Genomic DNA, 24,865 nt, shown 5'->3' with positions numbered 1-24,865 from the left:
CCATTTTCTGTTTGATAAACTTCTTAATCACTTTAGCTTTGAGTTGGAATTCATACATGTTCACTTATTTTCCTTTGGTTACTACTTTTAAAACCTTATCTGTAAATTTTATTTTCTTGCTATGAAGTATAGATTTTTATAAGCCATCTTAAATATTTCCTGGAGGACAATGTGAAAAAATAAGTACATTTATAAAAATAATACTTTGTGCTATTAGCTATGAACCAACTGTGTCTATTTTACTGAACACTATTAGATCCAGTTTTTAACCATGTCTCATTGCTCACCATATTGGATGGTGACTACATTTCCATGGACTACATTTCCAAAATAGCAGCAGAATTGGCTTTAACTTGTTTTCTCCAAATATCAGCTCCTTTTGGAATTAGAAATAAAAAGGTTTTGTTTATATTATTTTATTGTACTTATTATCACTCATACTCTAAGAAAATAAAAAAACTACAGTAAGGAATTTATACTATACCAAAAGAAATAAAGAAGAAGAACTTCTACTATCCAAATAGCACTGCGCTGGTCTAGAGTCTTTGTCCACTGCTGTATTATTTGGCTTTGTGAAAATTGTGAACTCAAGCATGGAATTTTTTTGAGATCAGGTCATCCTTAGTCCATACCCCACACTGGCCTAGATTGTCTTTTTGGCTTCTATATCCAATGCCTTGTAGATGATGCCCACTTTTGAGTACTTCCTATATTAAAGCTTTTCGTTTTTCTCACTCTCACCTTTCCCAGGTCTACAGCATCAAGACAAGAGCAAGGAATCACCATGGTACTGAAACACAGTATTAGCAAGTCAGGTTGGAGTGTGACTCCGTGGGCCCACTGGGAAAAATGCTGCCAGGATTTCCCATTCTGCGGTGGGACACGATAGACATGCAAGAAGAGGAAGTATCAGCCAGCTGACTTTGGTTGGGAGCCTTTTCTTGAGAAAGCAGAGTGGGTTCTAGACATTGAAGAAAAGCATTTTTGTTTGTTTTTTTCCCCTCATCTGAGCCTTTGCCAACTGTGCAACTCTTTTTTAAGTCTTGCTTTTATGGATACATGGTTTAATTTTTGTTTCCTTTGGATTTTTTTTTTTTTTCCTTTTTGAACCAACCACCTTGTCAGGAAAAGATGAACCACAAATGAAAATGCTCATTCTTTCAGGAATACAATTTTTTAGCTCTATGTGTATCTATTTTTGTAGAAATACGGAAAGTTTGATTTAGCATTGATGGGCTATTTTTGAGGGATGTATTTTTTTTAATATTGTAAAAATTGTTAAGTTCTGTTTAAAGAACTTGCTCTCAGAGAAGCACTGGCAAAAATGTTGAAAAGGCTTATCTTTAAGATGTCTGTAATATGCTCTGTGCTTTCTAGGTTACCTCAAGTGTTTGACCGTTTCTCCTTTTTTACAAAAGTAGCACCATAGGCAAGCCAATATAGTATTGTTTTATACTAAATCTCAGTGAAGATTTAATGCCATGCTAGCTCACTTAGCTTTGAGTTATATGCATAGCTTGAAAAGGAAGTGTTTTAATGACCACACTTAAGAAAGGATATTTCATTACTTCGATTTGTCCCAAAGAGTACTTGGAAGTTGACTAAGTTTTGCAGAAACTTTAAATCAGAGGGAGAGTTTGCCTAGAGTATATAATTGTCTTTTTAGCCCATTCAACTTTGATAAATGGAACCAGTTTATATCCAACTACTAGGGAAAAAAAATGCATTTACCCATGCTACCTTTGATTGCCAGTGGCTTGGTTTCCTTGTTTCTATTTATGCAATCATGGCAATTTTTAAGGTCCTATTTAAGTGGACTTTTTTTCCCTAGAGATGTTCAAGGGACAATATTTGGGAAGGTACTAGATGCATCACAAAGCCTTTAATTCAATGACTATTTCTGATCATTTTACTCATCATTGTAAATTAAAAAATAATATATTATATATGTAATACTTTAAACATCTTTTTTTCAAGACTTTCTTGTTTGTTTAAATCTGGTCTTAGTTGATTGAACTCTTTTAAGAAAACTTTTTAGAGCAAAATGAAATTTAAATTGGAATTTATGCCACAGTTACTTAAATTAGGGTTACAAATTGACTGTTCTTTGAAATTTATCCTTGAAAACTCAGGATTCAACTTGGGATGGCCCTCAGGATCTAAATAAGGTGAAGTTGGAATTACCATTAAGACCTTGTTAGGAAAATATTAGGGTTATAAAAATAGCAGTTATGAAGAATTTTTGATGCAAAGTCCATTCTCATCTAGCTGCTTCCAGAGATGGGTCATATTAAAAAGTTAGTGTTATATAGAAGTTTTAGTTTGGTAAAAGTTTCTCAAATGTGCCCCATCCTGGTCTTAACCCATATGAAATACAATGTTTAATGAAATACCACTTTCCACTTTAAATTGTGTATATCTTGTGCATATACATTTTAGCTATAAGAGCAGCACAACCTCTGCTCAGCTAGGCAGGGCTCTTATAGATAATTTAAAGTAGTTCCCTTATCTCTGTTTTTTGCATTGATTTTCTTTCCTGGTGCTTCTGGTGAGTTATAAATCTATACACTCTCTTATATTGTTATCATAAGTTGCTTCTTCTTAACCAAACTCTCCTTAACACAATGTGCATATTTTTACCGAATGTGAGGTCAAAACTTAAGGAATTTTCGACTTATAAATCATATTACAAATGATATGAACTTAGATTTCTAGGGAGTGGTTTGGTTAAATTATCTATATTTTGATCTATAGTTTGATTCGTTATAGTTATATGTACTTTGCCCAATATGTGGAGCATGAAGTTAAATGAATCTGTAAAATTGGTTTCCTCTTGTGTCCTCCTGAGTTTTCAAAGTCAAGTATTCACGCAGTTCCCAGGGGATGACTCCCTGGGAATTATTTATTTTCCTCCCCTTCTCTTGGAACCTATTAATTTCCTTTGCAGTTTCTCTTAGAATAGCATTGTACTCCAGCTCATTCAGGTCATTCAATGGGAGTTTCCCAATTAAGGGAGAAGAAAAGTGTTAACTCTCTGCTCCTTTCCTTACTCGCCATTGTACTGAATTCAAGGAGTGAGAGACAATTGTATAGCTACACCCTGAATTTGGACTGTGTTCTGTGCCACTCCTGATAACTCCAGTATGAAAGGTTCGTTGGCTCTGGGGTCCAAGAAAAGTTGGAGATCTGAATTCTGCTGTATCCAGGAAAGATTTGTAAGTGAGGTCTCCTGTTAAGAAAAGGCACTGTTGACAGACTGCAAGGATTAGATCCTTAAACAGGCAAGGAATGGATCAAAGTCTAAGTAAAAAGAGAGTGCGTGTCTCTATCATTGGCTGGCATCCCCTTGGTGTTCTGTTTTGTTTTGTTTATTTGACTGGTACCCCCTTGTTACGATCATATTACCTACACCACCTTAAGTAAAAGAGGATGAGTTGTAATTTAACATGATATTCTGAATTTAAGTTTAAAATGCTGTCACTCTCTGGGTGTGCTCTTCGCATATCAAAATGATGCTGTTGAACTTAGAGGCTTCTAACCTGCTTCACTGAGGGCTACCAACTTTCTTCCCCATTCATTTGGAACCACTCCACCTTTGACTACTTTAAAAATTAGACTTCTTTCAAGGTTTTTAAAGGTCTTTGAGCTAGACCCTACTAAATCATCTCATTTATTTGACGTCGAGTCAAGGCTTTGACTGCTATAAACCAACATAAGTTAAGGAACAACATAAAAGTGTTAAGTTAGATCTCAACAGGCTATTTTGTCCCTCACTGTTTATTTGAAAAGAGCATCTAAATATTTTACAAACCAGTGTTTCTTCTTAAGAAGGTTAACCATCCCCTCTGAACTTTCATCTGCCATTTTTTTTTCTTTCTCTGTCCTCTTGAAATTATTTACATTATTATTTTAAGCAAAAATGGCCAGGGTTGCTCTACATTTTGCAAATGAGAACCAGTGTGTTGCAAATAATTTAAGGAATTAATTCTTTTAACTTTATAAAAAAACTTAAAAAAAAGACAAATTTTAGTCACTGGTATAAAACATGCCCTTGCAGAGCTCAATATTCATTTTGGAAATCATATTCCTATGCTAAGACCTGCAGAACAGGCAGGATCTATCCAGTTTTTGCATTGGCTATCTCGTTTAATGTTACATTTGTTATTTGAAGTTGCAATCAGAAACAGTATTTCAAGAAACTAAATTCTATTTCTTAACGAGTGTCCCTTTGTTACATAATATTGCCAAATTAAGTCAATGGGGTAATGGCATTAGTGGTAGAAAAGGAAAATTTATATATTGGAGTGTTGACTGAGGAATGAATAGAGAAGCAAAATGAATTCATGGAAAAGAGCATTGACTTGTGCGTTAGGTCATTGTCTGAATTCTGGCTTGGCCACAATTAGGTATGTGTGATTGGGGTTTTATTTATCTTATGAGCAAAGTGAGATAACTACCTAAGTGGCAGGCTGTGAAGTCTGAAAATCATATCTTTCTATCTATCTATCTGTGTATCCATCTATCTGTCTATCATCAGTCATCTCTGTCTCATAGTAAATGTTCAGTAAGCACCACAGTGTACCACAAATGTCTGACAATTAAGTCATAAAATTGAGCTCCCAGATGTCCCTTCTTTATACTTCCCATATCCACTTCTGCAGCAATCAAATAACTATATGACTGCTTTTTCATCACAAATTGTTGCAAGAGAATCTTGTCCACTACTATTTGTTGAAGATAAAATGTAAATTTCTTAATTATTTCTGTTACTTTAGTGTGTCACTTATGAAGGAAAATAAATTAACATTTTAGTGGTGTGTAGATCCAACTGTGAGTTTTCTTACATTTCCAAAACCCTATTCATCCAGGATCCTATGTATTATTTTCTCTCATATTAAGGCAACATCTTTACTAAATCACCAACATTTATATTTTTTTCAGTTCTATTTTGGCTTCTTTAGCACCTGGAATAAAAACTTCTCTTTTGAAGTTATTCTTTTTTTTTTTTTTTTTTTTACTTGCCTTGGAGGAAAAATTGCAAAATATGATGGAAAAAAATCGTTTGCATGAAAAGGGGAGGGAAAAAAATCCCTTTACAATCTCAGCAGATTTACTCTGCTTGAGAAAAAAGAAACAATTTTATTGGAAGCAGATGTTGACACTGTGTCAGTTATTGAAGATGGAAAGAGTTCACTTGAACCATTGCAGTTACAAAGGAGTATTGATGGCAGTTAGAATCCCTGTGATTGATCACCTTCACAACAGACATAAGGACAGCAGAAAAGCAGAAACTGTATGAGACCAAGACTGAAATCCGCCTGCTGATTTTCATGTACAGGATCTTAAGAACCCAGTTTCGCTTCGTTTTGTGTTTTCTTTCCTCCAGGATAAAAGACATGTCTTTCAGAAAATTTAAAGCTTCTTTGAGAAATTGAAATTTATTCTCTGAAAACATGGCCTAAGAGCTCTTTAAATCACTTATTAAAGTATTAAAACTCTTATTAAAGTAATTTTCAAAAAATCGGGTTATAGTTTTAGTTTAAAAACGTGTGTGGAAGACAAATAGATAAGCTGCACAAAAGTGGATGGTTGAAGATTGGGGTATGGGTGGACCCTCTAGGAAGACCTCAGTCTCAAGAGCTTCAAAATGTTAATTACCTTGGTAACTTGGTCATGGACATTGGGCACAGAACAGACTTTCGGAATTTTTCAGCGGGCTTTTTTCTTTTAGTGCGCTCTGGGAATTTCACCCTATACACTTTTCCAAAATATAGAAATAGCCATTATTATTAAAATATCCTAATTTTCTTATTTCCTTTATTGTCCATTATCCTTTATTTGTTTGTTTGAAAAATATTTGTATAGTTTCAAATAATTGATCAAACAAGTATTCACTTGAAATTGCAAATTAATTAGATTCAATAAATTTATCTGAATCTCCTTCTAAAGTTCCAGGAAATACTAATTAGATTAAGTGTAATTTACCAGTTCCATTATATAAGTAAATTATGATGCCTTCTAGAAAGGGCAGGTTACTGTCAATTAGCTTCTTTTTTTAACAATTTCTGGACTACTAAATTTTGACGTAAGAATAGCTCTTTTAGAATATAAGATTCTTTAGGAGATTTTTGTTTGGTGTATGCATAAGATGTGAACTTTTCTAATGATATCTCTTTATACTAATAGAGATGTACATTTTTTTATTCTGTGGCTAGGGCAGAAATTAATAATGATTATTTACACACATGATTTAATTCCTTAGGTTATTTACAATCTTGGATATTATATATGATTTAAAAAGACTATTCCATACATTTTTCTGGATATACAGTATAGGGAAGAGTTTCCATGTGAATTCTTTGTATCATTTTAAAATGCATATGTTGAAAGGGAAAACAGATTAATTTTTATCATATAAATCTAGGAAGGTGAAATAACTTTTATAAGAAATAATGTGGAAGACTTTATATTTGTCACTTAAGTAAACTGAAAACTATTAATAGAAATACTATCCTGCACCATTGAAGTACAATAAAATTCCAGACTTGATAGTTTGATGAACAATTTTATGCTATCTTAATTTTACATTTCTAGAAAGACAAGTAATCTTGCCTATGTTGTCAGTCTTAATTTACAAAGTTCATAAAAATCTTAATTTTTTTTTCTGTTCTTTTTCTGGGGTTCGGGAAAGAGACATTTTCGTATTTCTGTTCATTCTTCAAATGCTGGTCGCATAATATGTCAGTGATAAAAGATGGTGGAGGACTTTGTAAGTAAAAACAATGTTATCTTCAATATGTTCAATAAATAATTTAATGTGAATTTAATGTTTGTATTTTAAGGTAGCATTTTGGTTTGGTCTGCATTTCTTGATAATTAACTAAAGCTCTGTTTTCTTCTTATCCGATTAAGCAATTTATAAATATCTTTGGAAATTAAAACATTTTAGCGTTTTGTTTGTTTGTTTTATGAGGTTAATTTCTAAGGCCGGGGAATCTAATTGTTACAGTGAGGAGTGGGTTAGAAGCGAAGTGTTTATAATGGAAGGGCAAGTGAAATGGGCTATGTTAGTTATATAACAGCAGGAAGCTTGTGAATGAATTTAGTACAGTGCTTCAAAATTATCATTGACTATGAGAAGTGCATTTTGTTGCTTTGTTTTTACACTTGTTGGTTACAGAACTTGATATAAGTATTATGAAAAAATCCAAAAACCAACAAAAAAAAGAAACTTTCCTAACAATTCTTGGGACTGAACAACTGCACCTGGAAAGGAAAATTCTAAGAATTTTGAAGGAAGCTGGAGTTTTCCTGCATTGGACTCTACTTTCTTCTTAAATGGATCTTTCATTTAGAAGTGCAAAAGTCTAGAAATAAGTGTTTGAATCAGTAGGCTCTCCAACATCTTAGGTGAGATAATTTCGCATTCTTAACTGTTAGTTATATTTAAATGAGATTAGTGTTATGAGTTTTCTATGGCCACTGTAAAAAATTACCACAAACTTAATGGCTTCAAACAACACATTTATTATCTTAACCACCCTGTAGGTCAGACATTCGGCACTTCTCTCAGGCTAAAATCAAAGTGTCGGCTGCATTCCTTCTGGAAGCTCTAAGGGAGAGTCTCTTTCCTTGTTGCAAGCTTCTAGAGTCCTTGACTAATGGCCCCCTTCCTCCATCTTCTAAGCCATCAGCTACTCGTCTAGTCCTTCTCACATGGCATCACTCTGACCCTCTCTTTTGTGCCTCTCTCACATGTTTAAAGACCTTTGTAATTACACTGATTCTGCCTGCATAGCCTCCTCATCTCAAGGTTCTTAATTTAATTACATCTGCAAAGTTCTTAAATGTAAGGTGACATTCACAGGTCCTAAGGATTAGGATGTGAGATTTTTTTGAAAGGGGCATTATTCTACCACCACAATTAGTAGGAGATTTCGATATATTTTTTCATCAGCTCTGTAACCTGAGAGTATTTAGTGTATCACTGAAACTAGCAAGGCTTATTCCATGTTTACAATGGTCATTTGTGGAGGATTCATCTTCCTTCACTTAAATAATGGCATATGAAGGGAATTTCTGTTGTTACTTCAAACATTTCACGTGGTTATTATAGTGCCTTGGAATCTAAAGGGCTATGCGGTATTTATGTCAGACCAAGCATTCGGGGGGTGGAGAGCAGGACATCTGGTGCAGATTCTTCCTAGCTGAAGTGTGTTTTCTCTGGGGATAATCAACTACCATTTAATGGTTTTGCCTCCTTTTTGGGGGACGTGTGATCATCCTGTGATGCCCTAAGTCTCCAACCTTCTCATTTGACCTGCTTATACACATATGACAAAAATATCTATATATGACCACACTGACACAGTAAAGCTTTTACATTTTTGTTCAGATTGAATCATTACATCTGTTACCAGTTAAGCAGTGGAACAACTGTGATGGAAAGCAAACGTGTTTTGATGCATTTAATGTGTAAAGTAGGTACCTGTACTCTGGAATGTTGTTGATCAGTAAATGAGCTAGACTGTCTTCGAAACAACACTCAAGTACAACCGTTTTACTTTCCACACCAAGTTTGGCTGTGGCTGAATGAAGGACACCAGCATGGATCTTTGCTTTTGCACTTGTAAAACACACTGTTTGCAGAAAGCCAAATATAGCAACAGAGGATTTATTATCTTGCCAAAAAATACAAAATCTGTTCCCCTTTAAACACGACATTCTATCCTTTTCTTGTGGATCTTGCTAAAAGGAAAATAAAGCTTTAAACAACCCCGTTCCTTCTGCTGGAAGTTTCTTAATTTTTTTCAAATGGGCTATGTGTGGTTTTGTTTTTATATTTCCTAAAGAAAATGGCTATATGAGAAATCCAGCCATTATTAAGCATTTTTCCTACAAAACAAAAAACAAGAAACACACCAAAAAGCACCAAGCAAAAAAATACCCTAAAAACAAAATATTTCTAAATCAAAGATTAGAATCAATAGTAGTTAAGAATATCACACTTTGGTGGCTTCAAGACAGAGTATCACTGGGTGATGTTGTGTGTTTCATTTTGTATTGAACCAAAAAATAATTAAAAAGAGAAATTGTCTTCAACCAACCAGGTGTTTTCTTTGCCTTAGAACTTGGGTGTTTTGCTCTGAATGTTGTCCGATGTGTAGATGGATTAGTCTAGATTATAAAGTTGGTAACGACAGTTAACTCTTCTGCTTGGTCTATGATGTATACACAGAATTTTTAAAACAGTTTTGTAAACATCACCAAGAAAATAAGCTTTCAAGTGACAGCTTTACCAGACATCTTCATGTGGGATTTTAAAACAAACACAAGGCTGTTTGGGAATACTTGGTATATGTAAATATGCAGAATATGCTGAACAGTGCGAACAGCTGTAGGGTGTACTCCCTCATCCTTGAGCAGAATATTTTGGTGGCAGTGGTAGTTGTTTTTTCCATCTTTGTTTCGAATCTCCCTCACCAACCCCCCACCCGTCTCCACCCACTCACCCGTCCACATACAAAAGCACATAACTTAACACAAACACCCCTTCCACACTGTTTCCAAGAGAATCACTTCAGCAGATTCCCCCTGGAAAAGGTGGGTGGTGCCTTGAAGGACTGTTTGAGTTACACGATGTCATAAAGTCTGCGCTTCCCCGAACTTGCTTGCACTTGCTCTGACACCAGCCTTGCACACAGCCCAGACACTCTGCAGGCCAGATTCCATTAAGGCTTGTCATTGCAAGGCGAGGGAATGTCTGGTTGAGCGTGGCCTTCCTGCTCTGATGTTCCCAAAGAACAGAGAATAATCACTTTAAATGTGTGCTATCAGGTTCTGTAACATCAAGGCACTCATTCATTTATTTAAAAAAATTTTTTTTCCTTTCTGCCTACAGCTTAAAAAAAGGAGGGAGGACCCAAGAGAAATTAAAAATGAGTCTCTTCTTAACACATTTGGACTAGTTTGGAGATGAGAAGGTGGAAAATGTGAAGTGAGAAACCCTGGGACCTAGGATCAGATCCAGTCATAATTTGTTGATATCATCTAGTCAGTTTCCTTATCAGTAGCATAACGATCAAATAAAATAAATGTAAATTGCTTTGAGAAAATTAATAGTACTGTGTAGATACAAAGAGAAGGAACTGATATTTATTAAAACTCGTATATCATGAGCATTGCATGAATTTAAAGAATTCTCGCAAATAGCAACATGTAGACAGCATTATTTGGGAGGCAGTGAGCATTATAAAAACCATACAGATTTCTTTTTTTTTTTTAAATTTTATTTATTTATTTGACAGAGATCACAAGTAGGCAGAGAGAGAGGAGGAAGCAGGCTCCCTGCAAAGCAGAGAGCCCGATGTAGGGCTCAATCCCAGAACCCTGGGATCATGACCTGAGCTGAAGGCAGAGGCTTTAACCCACTGAGCCCCTGCAGATTTCATTTTTAATGATGCTACTTAGAAGCTGGAAGTCCTTGGACAATTTCCTCAGCCTCTTTAAGTCTCAGTGTGTCCACCTGTCAAATGAAGATATTAAAACTACTCCAAACAATTGTTACAGCAATTAAATAACATATATAAATCATTTATCACTAAGTAAATAGTATGCTTTTCTTCTTATTAACCTTATTTTTAGTAATTTAGGGAATTTAGGAAATCAGTTAAGTCCTTGCCCAGGGAACTTGACTACAAGTGGCAGAGCCAGATTCAAACCCAGATTTAACCAAGAAAAGAATCTTAGACCACCACACCACACTTTAAAGTGAAGGTATTTGCGGTGAGAATATTTTAATAATTTCTTAGCCAACTGGAATAATTCCCATTTTATTCTTCCTCCAAATCCTATGAAAATGGAGCAGTAGAAATCTCTTGGCTCCTGGAACCTCAGAAATTAATGTTTCTTGGCTCCTGGAACCTCAGAACTTACTGTGTGTGTATGTGCATGTAACCTATTTTTTTCTTCTCCCATCTACTTTTTCTACAGATCACCTATATACGCTAATAACATTCATTCAAGCAAAATGAAGTAATGATTCCAATCTCTTGGGGCTATGGTCTTGAAGTCATATGGATTTTAAATTCTTTAGCCTGAATGCTTAACAGTGGGTATAGTGTCCATGTTGACTATTTGAGATAAGCCAACTACTTTCCTATTAGGCAGTTCCCATTCATAAAAACATGTCTTTAAAGAGCCAGCTTTTTCAAGGAAATATTCTCAGATGCAAGCACTGCTTCTTGCTCTCTGCTGTATGTTTGGGCCTGTGAAGCTTCTGAACTTGTCTGTTTCCTGGCCCCATGATAATGCCCTTAGACTTATCAGTAGAATTCAACTGCTTTGATGTTGAACTTTTTATTGTGCTTCCCAAAGAAGTTTGTACCTGTTTTGACTTCTTTGGTTCCTCATAATAGGGTCTTTACTGCCCCAGCCCTGCTGACTCTAGCTCCTGGAGTGAGCCAGGATCCAGCGGTCCTGAAGGCAGAAATGATTAACTTTGGCAAGCTGATCACCCAAGGGCTGATCTAGGATCTGAATCCTATAAAAGTTGTGCAGAGGGGAGCTTTTTAAGAAGAAACAAAAATCATACTAAGTTATGAGAGTGAGTATTTAGAGTATGTATGAGAAATCCCAACAAATTTTGTAAAGGTGATGAAAATAAACACAAAATTCAGAAAAATCATGCAAATTTGTATTCACTACCTGCTCAAGCCATATGTATAACATAACATACTACTCTTCCAACAATTTGCACATTTATCTTTGTTTTATCTTTAGTACATTTCAAACATGTTTCTTTCCTTTCTCCTATTTGGTGGTGGGACAGGTAGGTTCTGTTCATAGAGTAATACGTTCTCAGCCCCTCTTGACACAACATCGTGAGGGGTTGCAGTATTCCTAGACACCATTTGTTACCTAGGACATGAATACTTAATTATATATGGAGGTATGAATATATCCTGCTGAATGTAAATTCAAACTATATGTATCTAGTAGATAGCTTGATTCTTACCAACCCGCAAAGGGAAGTGTGGTGGAGGGGATATCTGAGTGAAGGAGAGAGTATTTTTATATGCTTGTCATTAAAATAGCTTACCTTTTAAAATTTGCAAAAACTTCTGTCAAGATGAATGTTAGTTAGGATTCATCTCAGAGCTTTGGAAGGTGGTCCATGCAAATAAGGCATCCAGAAGCTTTATTCTCATTGGCTTAGGACAAATCATGCCTCTTAAATGTGTCACCCATGGTTTTGTTTTGTTTTTTGTTTTGTTTTGTTTTTGTTGTTTTTTAAAAAGGTCCTACTTATAAGAGCATTGATATGTGGCTTCACAGTTTTACTTCTCTGGTTCAAGTATGTTACAGTACATTAAACTACAAATCCAAAGATGATAAGAGTTCCATACCAAATAACCAAGATTTAAAAAGGCTTCCATTTGAGAGAGGGAGACAGAAGAAAAAGCTGAAATATTTTGGTAGGAATTTAATATAGACAAGGAGAAAATAGTTTATGAGATGACTGAACTGAAGAATTTATGTGCAAATAACCTGAAGCTGAGAACAGTAAGGAATGAGTTACCTCCTGCAAAAAACAGTCTTGTTTTTCTTTTTTTTTTCTTTTTAATTTTTTATTAACATATAATGTATTATTAGCCCCAGGGGTACAGGTCTGTGAGTCACCAGGTTTACACACTTCACAACACAATCTTGTTTTTCTTAAGGATTAAAAAAAGACTATATGGGGCACCTGGGTGGTTCAGTGGGTTAAACCTCTTCCTTTGGCCCAGGTCATGATCTTGGGGTCCTGGGATGGAGTCCCACACCGGTCTCTCTGTTCAGTGGGGAGCCTGCTTCCCCCTCTCTCTCACTGCCTGCTACTCTGCCTGCTTGTGATCTCTCTCCCTCTGTCAAATAAATAAAAAATCTTAAAAAAAAAAAGGCTATATGATGTTTGCAGCTTTTCATAATCATGAACCAGAATTATGTAACATGTTCAAAAAAATGCACTTATTGTATAATGAAACAAAGAATGCTATCTTAGATTATCTGAAAAGAAATGGATTTCTTACCTAGATCTGTCATTAACAACACATGTGCTTCTAGAAAAATCACTAAATGTCCTTGGTGTGTATTCTCATCTATAAAATAATGACATTAAAATGACAGAATCTTTAAGGCTTCTTCTAATTCTAAAAGGTCTGTGATTCTACATATATTTTTGTAAAATAAAACACATTAACCTATTTAGACATCAGAATTAAAATTTTCCTGGAACTAAAATACTTTGGAAAGAATAACCTAATTGGAAAAGATTATTTAACAACTTGTTCAGATGTCAATGTAAGTCTGAGCTATAAAAAAAAAATCCAATCATGACAATGTTGTACAGAGTGTAACAAAGAAAAATTCTGAAGAATCTCTTTGTAACAAACGCCATTGGTATTTATATAATCTGAAATTTAAAAAAAAAAAAAAGGCAAAGGGGAGACAATTCCCTTAGAAATTAGGCATTCTGGAATTTGTATTTCTAACACAGTTTATCCCTCAAGAAGCCAATATTCAAACCTGTGTATAATTTAGACTTTTTTGCTCATCCCATGTGTCTCACGTGCTGGTTTGAATTAGTCAGTTTTGGAAAATAGAAATGTACAAATCAAAAAAAATTCGCTTACAGCATTCTTATTACTAATTATGTCCAACACAAGAGACAAAGTCACAGGCATGTACCATTAAAGACACAAGTTATCTAGCCTTATCCCCTACTCACTTAGCTCTGATTGGTTTAAAAAACCCTGGTGATTCACAGACCTGTACCCCTGGGGATAAAAATATATGTTTATAAAAAATAAAAAATTAAAAACAAAAACAAAAAAACAAAAACAAAACAAAAAAACCAAACTTGTGATGTGTCCAGCTTAGTTTTAACATACCATGTTGGCTTCTATGATTTCAACTGGAAAACTAATCATTGAGTACATTTCAGTATCAATAAATGTTTGTTGACAAAATCTCCTTGTATCTGAATTTCATGTAATTACCTACAGCCATTCACTCTTCATCAGGAAGAACAATTTCCCAACATAATCTGAAATCATTCACCATCTCCTCATGATGCTATGCCTCATGTCAGATAAAATGAGTTAAATGGACACAGTCTCTGTGCCCTAAGAATATTTTCAACCTCCTTGGTCTGGAAGTACCATTTGTTTGGATCTCAATCACATTGTGTTCTATCAATAATTTAATGATTTGCCAAATTAATCCTATTTTATTTCCTTAATTTCTATACATAAATGTCTGTTTATCCTCAATTTTTTTTGCCCTAGTAAATATCCTAATGCATCGTTGGTCAGTTTTCACCCTCTAATAGCTTTATCATCGGTAGACTGCCCCACATGGAGCCTGAGGCACTTCTCACTGGGCAGTGGCTTTTGTTCTGTGTCTATTCTGAGGTGGAAAGAAAAATAGTTTCTCCTCTGGAGCAAAAGACTCAGTTCTACAAAGGGCAACCACATTTGTTTTCTCGCATGTCTTTTTGCGCTCGGATCTCTTCCCAAATCTTCTGATGTTCCACTCAGTATCACAGGAGTATTGACCTCCGGCACTGGCTGAAGATTAAAGCACAGAGCGAGGAGGTGGGGATAAGCCAAGATATTTTACTGCCTTCTGCCGTATGTGCAGTTTGGGCAGCATCTCTGGCAGCAGCTACGTCTCCAGCAATGACTATGGCTCCTCTGTGGCTTCAGCTCCTGCCAGGTTCCCTGGCCCCAGGTTCCTTTAATACTGCTTCTCCCTTTTGCCTCTACATGTGGGAGTGACTTCCTGATATTGTTGTTCTGTGGTTTGCTTCTCCATCTCCTTAGCATTTCTATTACCCTGTAACCATGTTCCTAAGATGAATTTGCTATTTTAAGTACTCAGAGTGGTTTTTATTTACTAGTTGGAATGTGACAGGAATACTTTTGCCTATAAGGAATGGTCCCAGGAAACATTTTCAAGAAAAGTTTGTGGCATAGAGTTCTCATGTGAGAGCATGAGTGTAGGAATAACTCCCAGACAGGCAAAAAGAGGGATTTTAGTAATCCAGTGGCATCACAACCACCTGAAGTATCAGGAGTCTAAGAAATTAAGTCTCCTGAACTTGGCTGCTGTAGCAGTGACAATGGTTGCAAGTATTGTAGAGGTTAGAAAAGTATTTGAGACTATACTGGAGGGCTGCCAAAGGAACAAAAGGAAAGGAAAAGGAAAGAAAAAAAAAAGAAGGAAGGAAGGAAGGAAGAAAAAAAAAGAAAAAGACAACTCAAAGTTTTGAGCTGTTATATCAAAACACAAGTAGAGGGGCGCCTGGGTGGCTCAGTGAGTTAAAAACTCTGCCTTCTGCTCAGGTCATGATCTCAGGGTCCTGGGATCGAGCCCCACATTGGGCTTTCTGCTCAGCAGGGAGCCTGCTTCCCCTCTTTCTCTGCCTGCCTCTCTGCCTACGTGTGATCTATCTCTCTGTGTCAAAGAAATAAAAATCTTTAAAGAAAACACAAGTAGAAAACCAGAAAACTTCATGACTACTTTAAATGAATGTTTTTATTCAATATAGACACAAAGGGAAGCATGGTTAATGATCAGGACTAAAATCTTATGGTACAGTTTGGATAATTATGAAGCAAAATGGTCAGACAACTTTGACAAGAATGTTCCATTAACCATAGGGGATTTAGTGAGGAAGGAATAATTCCTTTAGATGTCAGAAGAAACATTTAGGTGTTCTCAGATGAAGCTGGAAATTTTGGTCTCCCATGATTAAATAAATTCCATAACTGAATTCCTAAATTCATTTGTTACTTGAAACAACTCCCTCCTTCTTTCTGAGGATACTAGCCTTCTTGCATGATATACCTGTATCACACCACATTGCCTCTAGATAATATTCCAATAAGACCCAGGGGAGAATCACTAGTTATCTTGGGAGAAGAGAGTCTACATATCACAAGGATTGAAAGAATCTGCCCATGTTTACCATTTGGAAACTGAAAAGCATGCACAAGAGTGGATCCTGGGCATGTTAAACCAAGAAGATGGAACAAAAAAGTTTGGTTGGCTTGATCTGTTGGATCCCAGATTGAATATACTAATTTGCCTGGTGGGAAATGGCTCTAATAATTTGCTTGGTTGACTGACTAAGGCATGGATGCCACAAGGGGCTAGGTTTAATGACGTCAAGATGCCAGAACTACTCTGCAAGTATTTAAAGGAAGGAATCCAACGGAATTACAAATTTGATAATGTTAGAATAGAATTATTACATGCAACTTAATTTCTCTCCTTCTGACAATGTTGCCTAAAAGTTACAGAAAACACTTTTATCCCTGGGGCATTGAGAAATGTGTTATGAGAGAAATATCAGAATCCTTGAAAATTTGGTGCTGGCTGTCATCTGTAGATTGGGAATGATGGTGGGAGTTGCCACCCTTGATGTAGTTTCCATGATTTTAATGGGAATTGTAGGATCCCAGAGCTGCAGAGGCCAGGTGGCGGTACTTAACCTCCAGAGATAAGGACAGCTCAGTTACCAAAACTGGCTGTAGGGATGGACTGCCATTCAGAGTGTGTTAACTGCTAGGGATCTGGGGCATGGCTAAGAAGTTAGAGTCCCAGCAACAAAATAAATAATCATAAAATACAACTTGATCTATGTTACGGGAAATTTGTGGAGCAGAAATATCATGTGAGTCACTGCCTCAAGTCATGACCTCTTACCCAATTCTTCCACCCCAGCTAGTCTATAAACCTGATCCCCCGGTTGAAGGAAACACCAGGACCCTCTTGAGAATGGCCTTGCAACACTGTCACGTGAACTGATTTTAAATGTCTCTCTAAGCATCCCCTGATATGGTATATAGCTATTTTATCTGCCACTCTGCACTAGAGAAAGGAAAAAAAAATCCCAGATACTGACCCTGAGTTCACCCTAATCCCTGTGGACCTGAAAGGTCACTATGGTTCATTGAAACTTACGGAAATTGGCTGGTGAATGGTTTTGGCCCCAGTCTGTCTCAAAGTGGGCCTATAGAATCCATGGGTCCATTCTTTGGTTTTTGTCCCAGGTCCTGATCACATAGTTGGGTAAAGTAGATGAAGAAAATGACAGAATCCCCTCTAGTGGTCATTATGACAAGAAGGGCCGCATGTTCGTCCCTGGAATTGTCCATCCATACCTAAAGAGTAAACCAGAAGTAAAATTCTGGAGGAACTATGTCTATCAGCTTCCTCTACACAGAATTAAACAATAGAGGAATAGCAACTTCCAGGATCTCCACATTTAACCCATCCACAAAAAGCAGGAGGGGCCTTGGAGCACTGCTATAGACTGTCATAAACTCAATCAGGTGATGGCTCCAATTATAACTACTCTCCCAGGTGTGTATCCTCAGTACAAGAAAGCAAAGAGTCTTTGGAACTCAGTACACAATTATTATTATTATTATTTTAAAGATTTTATTTATTTATTTGACACAGAGAGAGAGAGATCATAAGCGGGCAGAGAGGCAGGCAGAGAGAGAGGAGGAAGCAGGCTCCCTGCTGAGCAGAGAGCCCGATGCGGGGCTCGATCCCAGGACCTGAGATCATGACCTGAGCTGAAGGCAGAGGCTTTAACCCACTGAGCCACCCAGGCGCCCCTCAGTACACAATTATTGATCTGCTGGCAAAGAGCCTATATCCTTTTTCTCTCCATAATAATCTGCAAGGATTAAGAGAATTTCACCCATCAGCGACATCAGAATACTGAATCTATAAATATATAAGGTATAGAGACTGCTCTATCTTAGGGCTTTTTAATTTTCCTGGCTTCTGTATATGATAAAGTCCTCAAGTCCTTGACCAGGATGTTCCTCAGCACATTCCTCTAGTCCATGACAGTGATGCCGATTGAGTCTGGTAAGGAAGAAGCAGCAAGAATAACTTAAAAACCTAGGAAGTTCTCTGTGCAAAGGGAGCAGGAAATAAATGAAAATCCCATCTTCTGCCTTGTCAGCCACATTTCTAAAAGCATAGGGGAAAATTCTAAGCTGAACGGCAGGTTGCTGTAACTTGCACAGTACATCTCTCAGAAGAAAAAATGACTTTGGGGGAGCAAAACTTGTTTTCATAAATACAGATACACAAGTGGATTTACCGTAGTTGTGCACCTTGCTTCTTCCTCCAGCACCAGCATCCGTACAATGACAGAGTGCCTCACCGTCAAGATATCCCACAGCTCACAGCTTCTGAGAAACCCATTTCACAGCCAGAGAAGAGGGTGATCCGCATCCATCAAAATGCACTTAATTCAGGCTCCGACTGTTCTGGTAGGGTAGTGGAACAGCTAACGCTTCCATCTGGGGGTCATCTGGGCAATGTGCTCCAAGGTTGGTTTTGCTGGCTTACAAAGTTTGCTGAACCTGCTTTGAAACTGGAACTAATTGCGCCGTGTGACCTTTTCCACTATCCCAAGACCCTAGTGTGGGGACTGAGGGAAGTAGGAGTAATTCTCTCACCGGTACATTTATAAACCTAATAAGAGACAAATCTAGATGGACCCCAGGCTCCTTTTCTCTTCGTTTTTGGTACCTTAGCAGAGAGCTGGTTCAGTCGGGGTAAGAACGCACAGAGAAACAAGAAAGGCTTTAATTTATGTCTGCATTCTGGGCACGCAAGCCGTTCTCAGGGCACTCCGTATGCAGCCCTGAGTCATTTTAATGCTTTCTCTGTAGCATCATACTTGGGCCCAGAGATAACTTGATATATTTCTCCTTTCTTAGCCTAGCTAGGATTTTTTCTATCTCTTTTTAGGCTCACCTATGAATGTGCAATGCAGTGTGGCCTTGGGGCTCGCTGGCTGTCTTGGCATGGTCTCACTTGCTCTTCTGGCCTTTTATCCTCGTAGGTCTCCTTTGGGAGAACAGTAATCAGGGTGCCTCCAGGCCATCTCGACCCAAGATGTGGAGTTCAGGGGACTATATATGCTTCTTACACACATATATGCACACACACACATACAAATGCTTCTCTAATAAACTCTCTCTATACACTATAGGTACATGCGCTCCTCATAGTGTATATTTGTGCCGCCTCTGCAACAAACAATCCACTTGGCAAGTTTTTGCTTTACCGTCCTGCAGGTTTGAGGGCTGCTTTGCTATGATCTCTAATGAAGGAATAGTTTTACCAGAGGATACAACAGTTGTTTTATTAAAGTGGGAGTGGGGACGAACACCTGGCTATTTGGGGCTCCTCATGGTTCTGAACTAATGGGTATGGAGGACGGTTATAAAACCAAGGGGGAAAATAGATTGCTAGTAATTTGTGGTAAGAAGAAATATGTGTGGAATTCAGGGGATTCTTACAATAGATCTTATTACTTCCATATTTCAAAATAAGATCAGGGAAGATAACGTAAAACCTATAAAGGCAAATCCCAGAAACTCAGATCCTTCAGAAATGTAGGTTTGATTACCCTTGTAGGTGATAAACCTGACCATCTGTGAGAGGCTGAGGGCACAAGTAGCATAGTTATACGGGTTAGATAAAATAGCCCTCAAGCACCAAAGACACAGTGCCTTTAGCACTTATTATTTGGGGAGTTTGTGGAGTTACAACTACTCCTGCTCTTTTTTTGGTCCCTGAGGTCAGTTCCCAGGAGAGAAAAATGATTCAGACATAAGTTCATCTCACAGGAGCTCAGGATCTGTAAAATAGGAAAACCTATTTAATTTTCTGCTTCCTTATCTGTCAGACTTGAGAGGGTCAAGGTGGTCACTTTGGCTCAGTCCTTGAAGCAGCTGCGTTTTTTTGTACACCATGTTAGTGCTTTAATTACTACCATCCCGCATGAATTGGCCCTGCACGGAAAGCTTATTTCTTCTCCTGATTTTCAGGATACCAAATAAATGTAGATCTGACTCCATTTCATAATTTTGATTCAGCACATGTCATTTTTCCTTATTACAACTTTTTTGTTTTTGTTTTTGTTTTTGTTTTTAAATTAGGATTTGTCCTCCTCATTTAGGCAAAACCTTTCTTGTCTCTCTGGACCAGATTCCCTGACCAACGCTTGTCCCATAAGCAGGACTTGAGCATAAAAGAAATTCTCATTTTATTCCCTCGAATAATTTCACACCACATTTAAAGCAAATAGACATCTTGAATCCAGGTAAGATAGAGTTCTTCAGTATATAAGTATGCAGTTTAAAGTAGACATTCTTATTTTCACATATGTCTTATCTTACTATCTCATTGGTTTTTTTTTTCATTGTTATTTTTTAAGGACAGAGACATTAATTGCATTTTAAGATGTCTGTGCATTAAACACTTTGCCTTCATGACTTACTGGCTATGCATGCTTAATACATCTCTCCTAGTTAATAAGAAATTTATGGCCCACATTTTGGAGACACTAAGATGTTATGCACATGCAAACTATTATTTTTTCTGCAGGAAGCATCTTCAAATTATCCCCAGTTAATGAAGACACCCTGTCTAGAGCTAACCACCTACATTGCTAGCTTTGGATTTCTGAATTTAAAATATGACTTCTTGCTAGTTTTCTTCCTTACAGTCACAGATATTTTATATGTGGAAACTCTTTATAGGCCTTTTTTTTTTTTTTAAGATTTTATTCATTTATTTGAGAGAGAGAGAGAACAAGCAGAAGGAGGGGCAGAGGAAGAGGGCCAAGCAAACTCCCCACCTCGTGGGGAGCCTGATGTGGGCTGGGCTTGATCGCAAGACCTTGAGATCATGACCCAGGTCAAAGTCAGATGTTTAACTGACTGAGCCACCAAGGTGCCCCACAGATCTCTGAAAATGATTTTTGTACTGTTATCTCAAAGGATTTTTTTTTTTTTTACATGTCTTCGTTTAACTTAGCTTTGCATGCACAGAGTTTGAATTATATTTGTGTGGGAAATTTTATAAAAGAAACATTTCACCTTTTTAAATTGAACATTTCTTGACTGCAAATGACCTTTCCAGTGTCATTATTAACACAGCTAATTTTATTTTAAAACAACAAGCTCTGACCAGCTGCATTATTACAAAGCAAGGTTACATTACTTGAAATGCTTTAAAAAATTAATTTAGAATGACTTGTTAGAAATACAGATAAGCCTTACAATTTCTAGAAAGTATAAGGGATTCATGTAATTCTGGATTTTTTCCTCTTAGGTCTAATGTACTTTAAACTTTTAAAGAAATCTACTTTTTGGAGTTTAAAATGGTTTATACATTTGATGAGAGCATACAAGGCTCCCATGGTTGGAGAGTTATGAAACATTATAAAGATTTTGCCAATGATCCAGCATTCTAATATGCCCCAGTCATAGTTCTTGATATCACTAGTATTAGAGTTATAGAAATTATCCAACTGGTACTAGAATATCTCCTCTAAGTTTCATCAGGGATGACTGATACTATTGTTTCAAATTCTAGAATCATTTCAGTATCTCAACATGCTAATAATTAAAGGATACTGTTCTTCAGCTTCTGACACAATCTCAACTCTACAATGACAGTCGAGTGACACCAGAAAGGGTATTTCAACTTTTGAAACTAAATTTATGAATTTGTGCAGATAAAGGAGTTTATCTTAAATATTAAAACATGCTTGTAATTAAAAATGCCAAACCCATTTAATGTATGTTAGTTCCCTAAATTACTTGAACCTTCTGTAAAGAGTTTCAGAATAAGTTTTATTTGAAGTAAAGAGTATACAGATTCCTTGAACATCAAACTTTATACAAACGTATAAATTAACAAAATGTTAAAAAGTAAAAACTCTTTTCAATCTGAGTCATCTCATTGTTTCGTCTTCTCAGCACATATTATGTAGATAATTCATTATAGTTTACTTAATGTAATGTTTGTTTGGAGTCTCCAGTTATTTGGGAATGTCTCTGATTATTCTTATTGAAGGGTAAGCATGGTACATCACTGTTTTAAACAGGATAGGAACGGTAGGCTGAAAGTATAATTATAGGACCTCAAAGGCTTAATGTAAGAAAAATTTACTCTACACTCAGTGTAGAAATTGACAGGGACCTCTATCCACTCTAGAACCCAAATAAGGAAGGTTTTGCATATTGAAGTTCCAACACTTGGAAACTTGAGACTTTTCTGTTTCTGTTTTTAATTTTTATTTATTTATTTATTTATTTTTGTAGTGGATTCATTTTGGAAGTTAAACATGTTCTTCCTTATGTTCATATTTATGTTCTTCCTTATGTTCATGGTCCTATCCAGCTAAATGAACATGGGAAAAGCTGGGCAGGAAATACTTGGTGAACATTTTCTCCACTGTGGCCACCAACGGTAACAAATATGTATTGAGTACCTATAAATATGTAAATCACTGAGCAAAATCCTGAGCACAGAACAATATATCAATCCCCAAATATCCTCTGGAAACCTATAAGCCAACCATGGAAGTATTTCTTCAATAATATAGTCATCCAACTGAAATGATAAAACTTCTCCAAAGGATTCCAAAAATCAAGTATTCATTCACATTTGGAAGAAAAAGAATAACCAGTAAAAATAGTGAAATATTGTAGAGTATTTTTCCTATGGATAGGAACATAGTTATATATTACTATTATATGCATTTATATGTACAATTATTATAATATGCAATTTTAAATTAATTACAGTTTAAAAATAATGACAGAGAACTTAAATGCCTTACTCAAGAGATACAGCCAATAAATAAGGATACAAGGTATAATTCATCTGAGTACCCTGCCTTAAGGGCACAGCTTAGCAGTTCTCTACCTGCAAAAGAATATTCCAACTGCCGAAATCCAAGGCAAGTCAAATGGTCACGCACAATGATAGATTTCTCTTGATGTCTGTGTTACTTTTGTTTTTCTGTTGAACCACTGAGATGAATCTTCCTTTGAGCAGCTCATTTTTGTGATACTTTATTAAATTTTTACATTGATGGTGTATAATTGTTCAGGGTTCACAGGGAAACAGAAGCAATAGGGGTGTGTGTGTGTGTGTGTATGAATTTTATTTACTTATTTATCCACTTATTTGCTTGTTCATTCATTCATTTGTTCATTCATTGGGCAAATTCCAAATTGGCAGGTTAGGTTTGTAGGTAGGAACCCTACCTGAGGGAGAGGTTGATATTACAGTTAAAATTCTAACTGTATGTTAGTTAGAATCGGAAGACAGACTGTGGTCAGAATTCCCTCTTCCTTTGGGGATTGTCAGTTTTTGTTTCCTGTTTTTTTTTCTCTTCAGATGTATTTGAGTCAGAATAGGAAAGTCATGCTGAGATTACAGTTACCAAACTTCAGGTGCTTAATGCAAGAGACATTTGTTTCAACTGGTTGCTAAGATCCGCTAATATTAGGGAGGATAATTTGTTTTACTCAGTCTACTGATTTGAATGTTAATCTCATCTGAAAAATACCTTCACAGCAAAATATAGACTTGTGTTTGACCAAATATCTGGGTTCTGCAGCCTAACAAAGTTGACATATAAAATTCACCATCATAGTTCAGAAAGCTACTGGTAAAATCCTTAGAAAATTATTTAAAGAAATATTTTTTCTCACATATTAATATAATCCTTATTTTTATCATCAGGTTTATAGAATGAATGCATGACACCCAAATGTCTTTCTAGACTTATTTTACATTTAAATATGCTTAAAAAGCACACAATTGGGATATGTGGGTGACACAGTCAGTTGAGCAACTGACTCCTGGTTTTGGCTCAGGTCATGATCTCAAGGTCCTGAGATTGAGCTCCATGTTGAATTCGGCTCAGCACAGTCTTCTCAACATTCTCTCTCCCTCTCCCCCTTCTGCTTGTGCTCTCTCTTTAGCTCTCTCCCTCTAAAAAAATAAATACATCTTTTTAAAAATATAAAATACACAAAAGCACACAATTAAACCCAAGTCTATAGGATTTTTACTGAAAATGAGTAGGCGACATTGTTGATTTCATCCTTCCTCTTCCCAAAGAGAAGATCTTCTCCAAGTAAATATAGCTCAATGACTTAATTAAGTATTCACACTGCACCTGTTGAAAGCCAGTAAGAAGCCCTATTGTCTCCTGTATCTACTGTGTCATTCATTTTCTATTGTATACATCCTTACAGTCTTAATTATATTTTCATATACTTTGGCCTTGATTCCCCAATATTATTTCCCTAGAGAATAATATGCTTCTTTACATAAGGGATTGTGTCTCTTATTGGTAAGCTCCATAGTACTGTACACAAAGCAAGTGATTTAAAATATTGCTTTGATATGTTGTAAGTGAAATCTCTCCTATTTTGGAGATTTTTATTTAGAGAGGAATGAAATCATTACAAAAACTTGACTTTTTCAAGAAGAATGACTTAAGTACATCTTTGGAAAAATTCAGTGTGAGAAGTATTGAATCAAGCCTCAGGAGGACTGGCATCTCCTTCTGGTTCAGTGACCAACTAAAGGACTGACTCCAGGCAGGTCAACCTTTCTTGTACCTAAGACCCCCACCTGGCAAAAGAAAGACTTGGACCAGAAAGCATTAAGGCCCTAAAGATTCTAAGGTTCTATAATTCTTTGAAATACATTAGGATTTTATTGACATCTTTATTTCTCCTAAATTATCTTGGTTACATTATTCATACTAAGATAATCCCCTTGAAGTGTGATGAACATTGAAATAACACCTTGAAATTGTTTTTTGCAATTCTCAGAAGAAAAATTTTGAAGAATTATATAATTAATAAAGGAAATCCAGATGGCCCATGATAAACAGAAACATTCTGGTGTTGTATTATCCTGTTGTAGTTGAAAGATATTTTGAAAAAGAAAAATAAAAGCAATGAATAAT

General features: G+C 36.3%; 1 protein-coding gene across 7 annotated transcripts in view; it reads left to right on the top strand.

The window, feature by feature from the left end:
- The window catches only part of VGLL3 (vestigial like family member 3), a 61,644-nt gene extending 40,093 nt beyond the window's left edge, over window positions 1-21,551 (top strand). For 3 of the 7 annotated variants that reach the window (XM_082743709.1, XM_082743708.1, XM_082743711.1), the window contains exon 4: window positions 751-8,779. In XM_082743709.1, coding sequence (XP_082599835.1) covers window positions 751-794 — 44 coding nt within the window. In that variant the 3' untranslated portion in view covers window positions 795-8,779. Of the gene's footprint in view, window positions 1-750; window positions 8,780-9,901; window positions 10,012-18,199; window positions 18,342-20,021; window positions 20,186-21,462 lie in introns of those variants that run through there. The other 4 variants (XR_014314976.1, XR_014314977.1, XR_014314978.1 and 1 more) reach the window with 4 other exon arrangements.
- The last annotated feature ends 3,314 nt before the right edge of the window (window positions 21,552-24,865 follow it).

Source organism: Mustela nivalis, assembly GCF_964662115.1.
Source record: "Mustela nivalis genome assembly, chromosome: 1".
NCBI classification, from domain to species: Eukaryota; Metazoa; Chordata; class Mammalia; order Carnivora; family Mustelidae; genus Mustela; species Mustela nivalis.
This window is presented reverse-complemented; position numbering and strand designations above follow the sequence as displayed.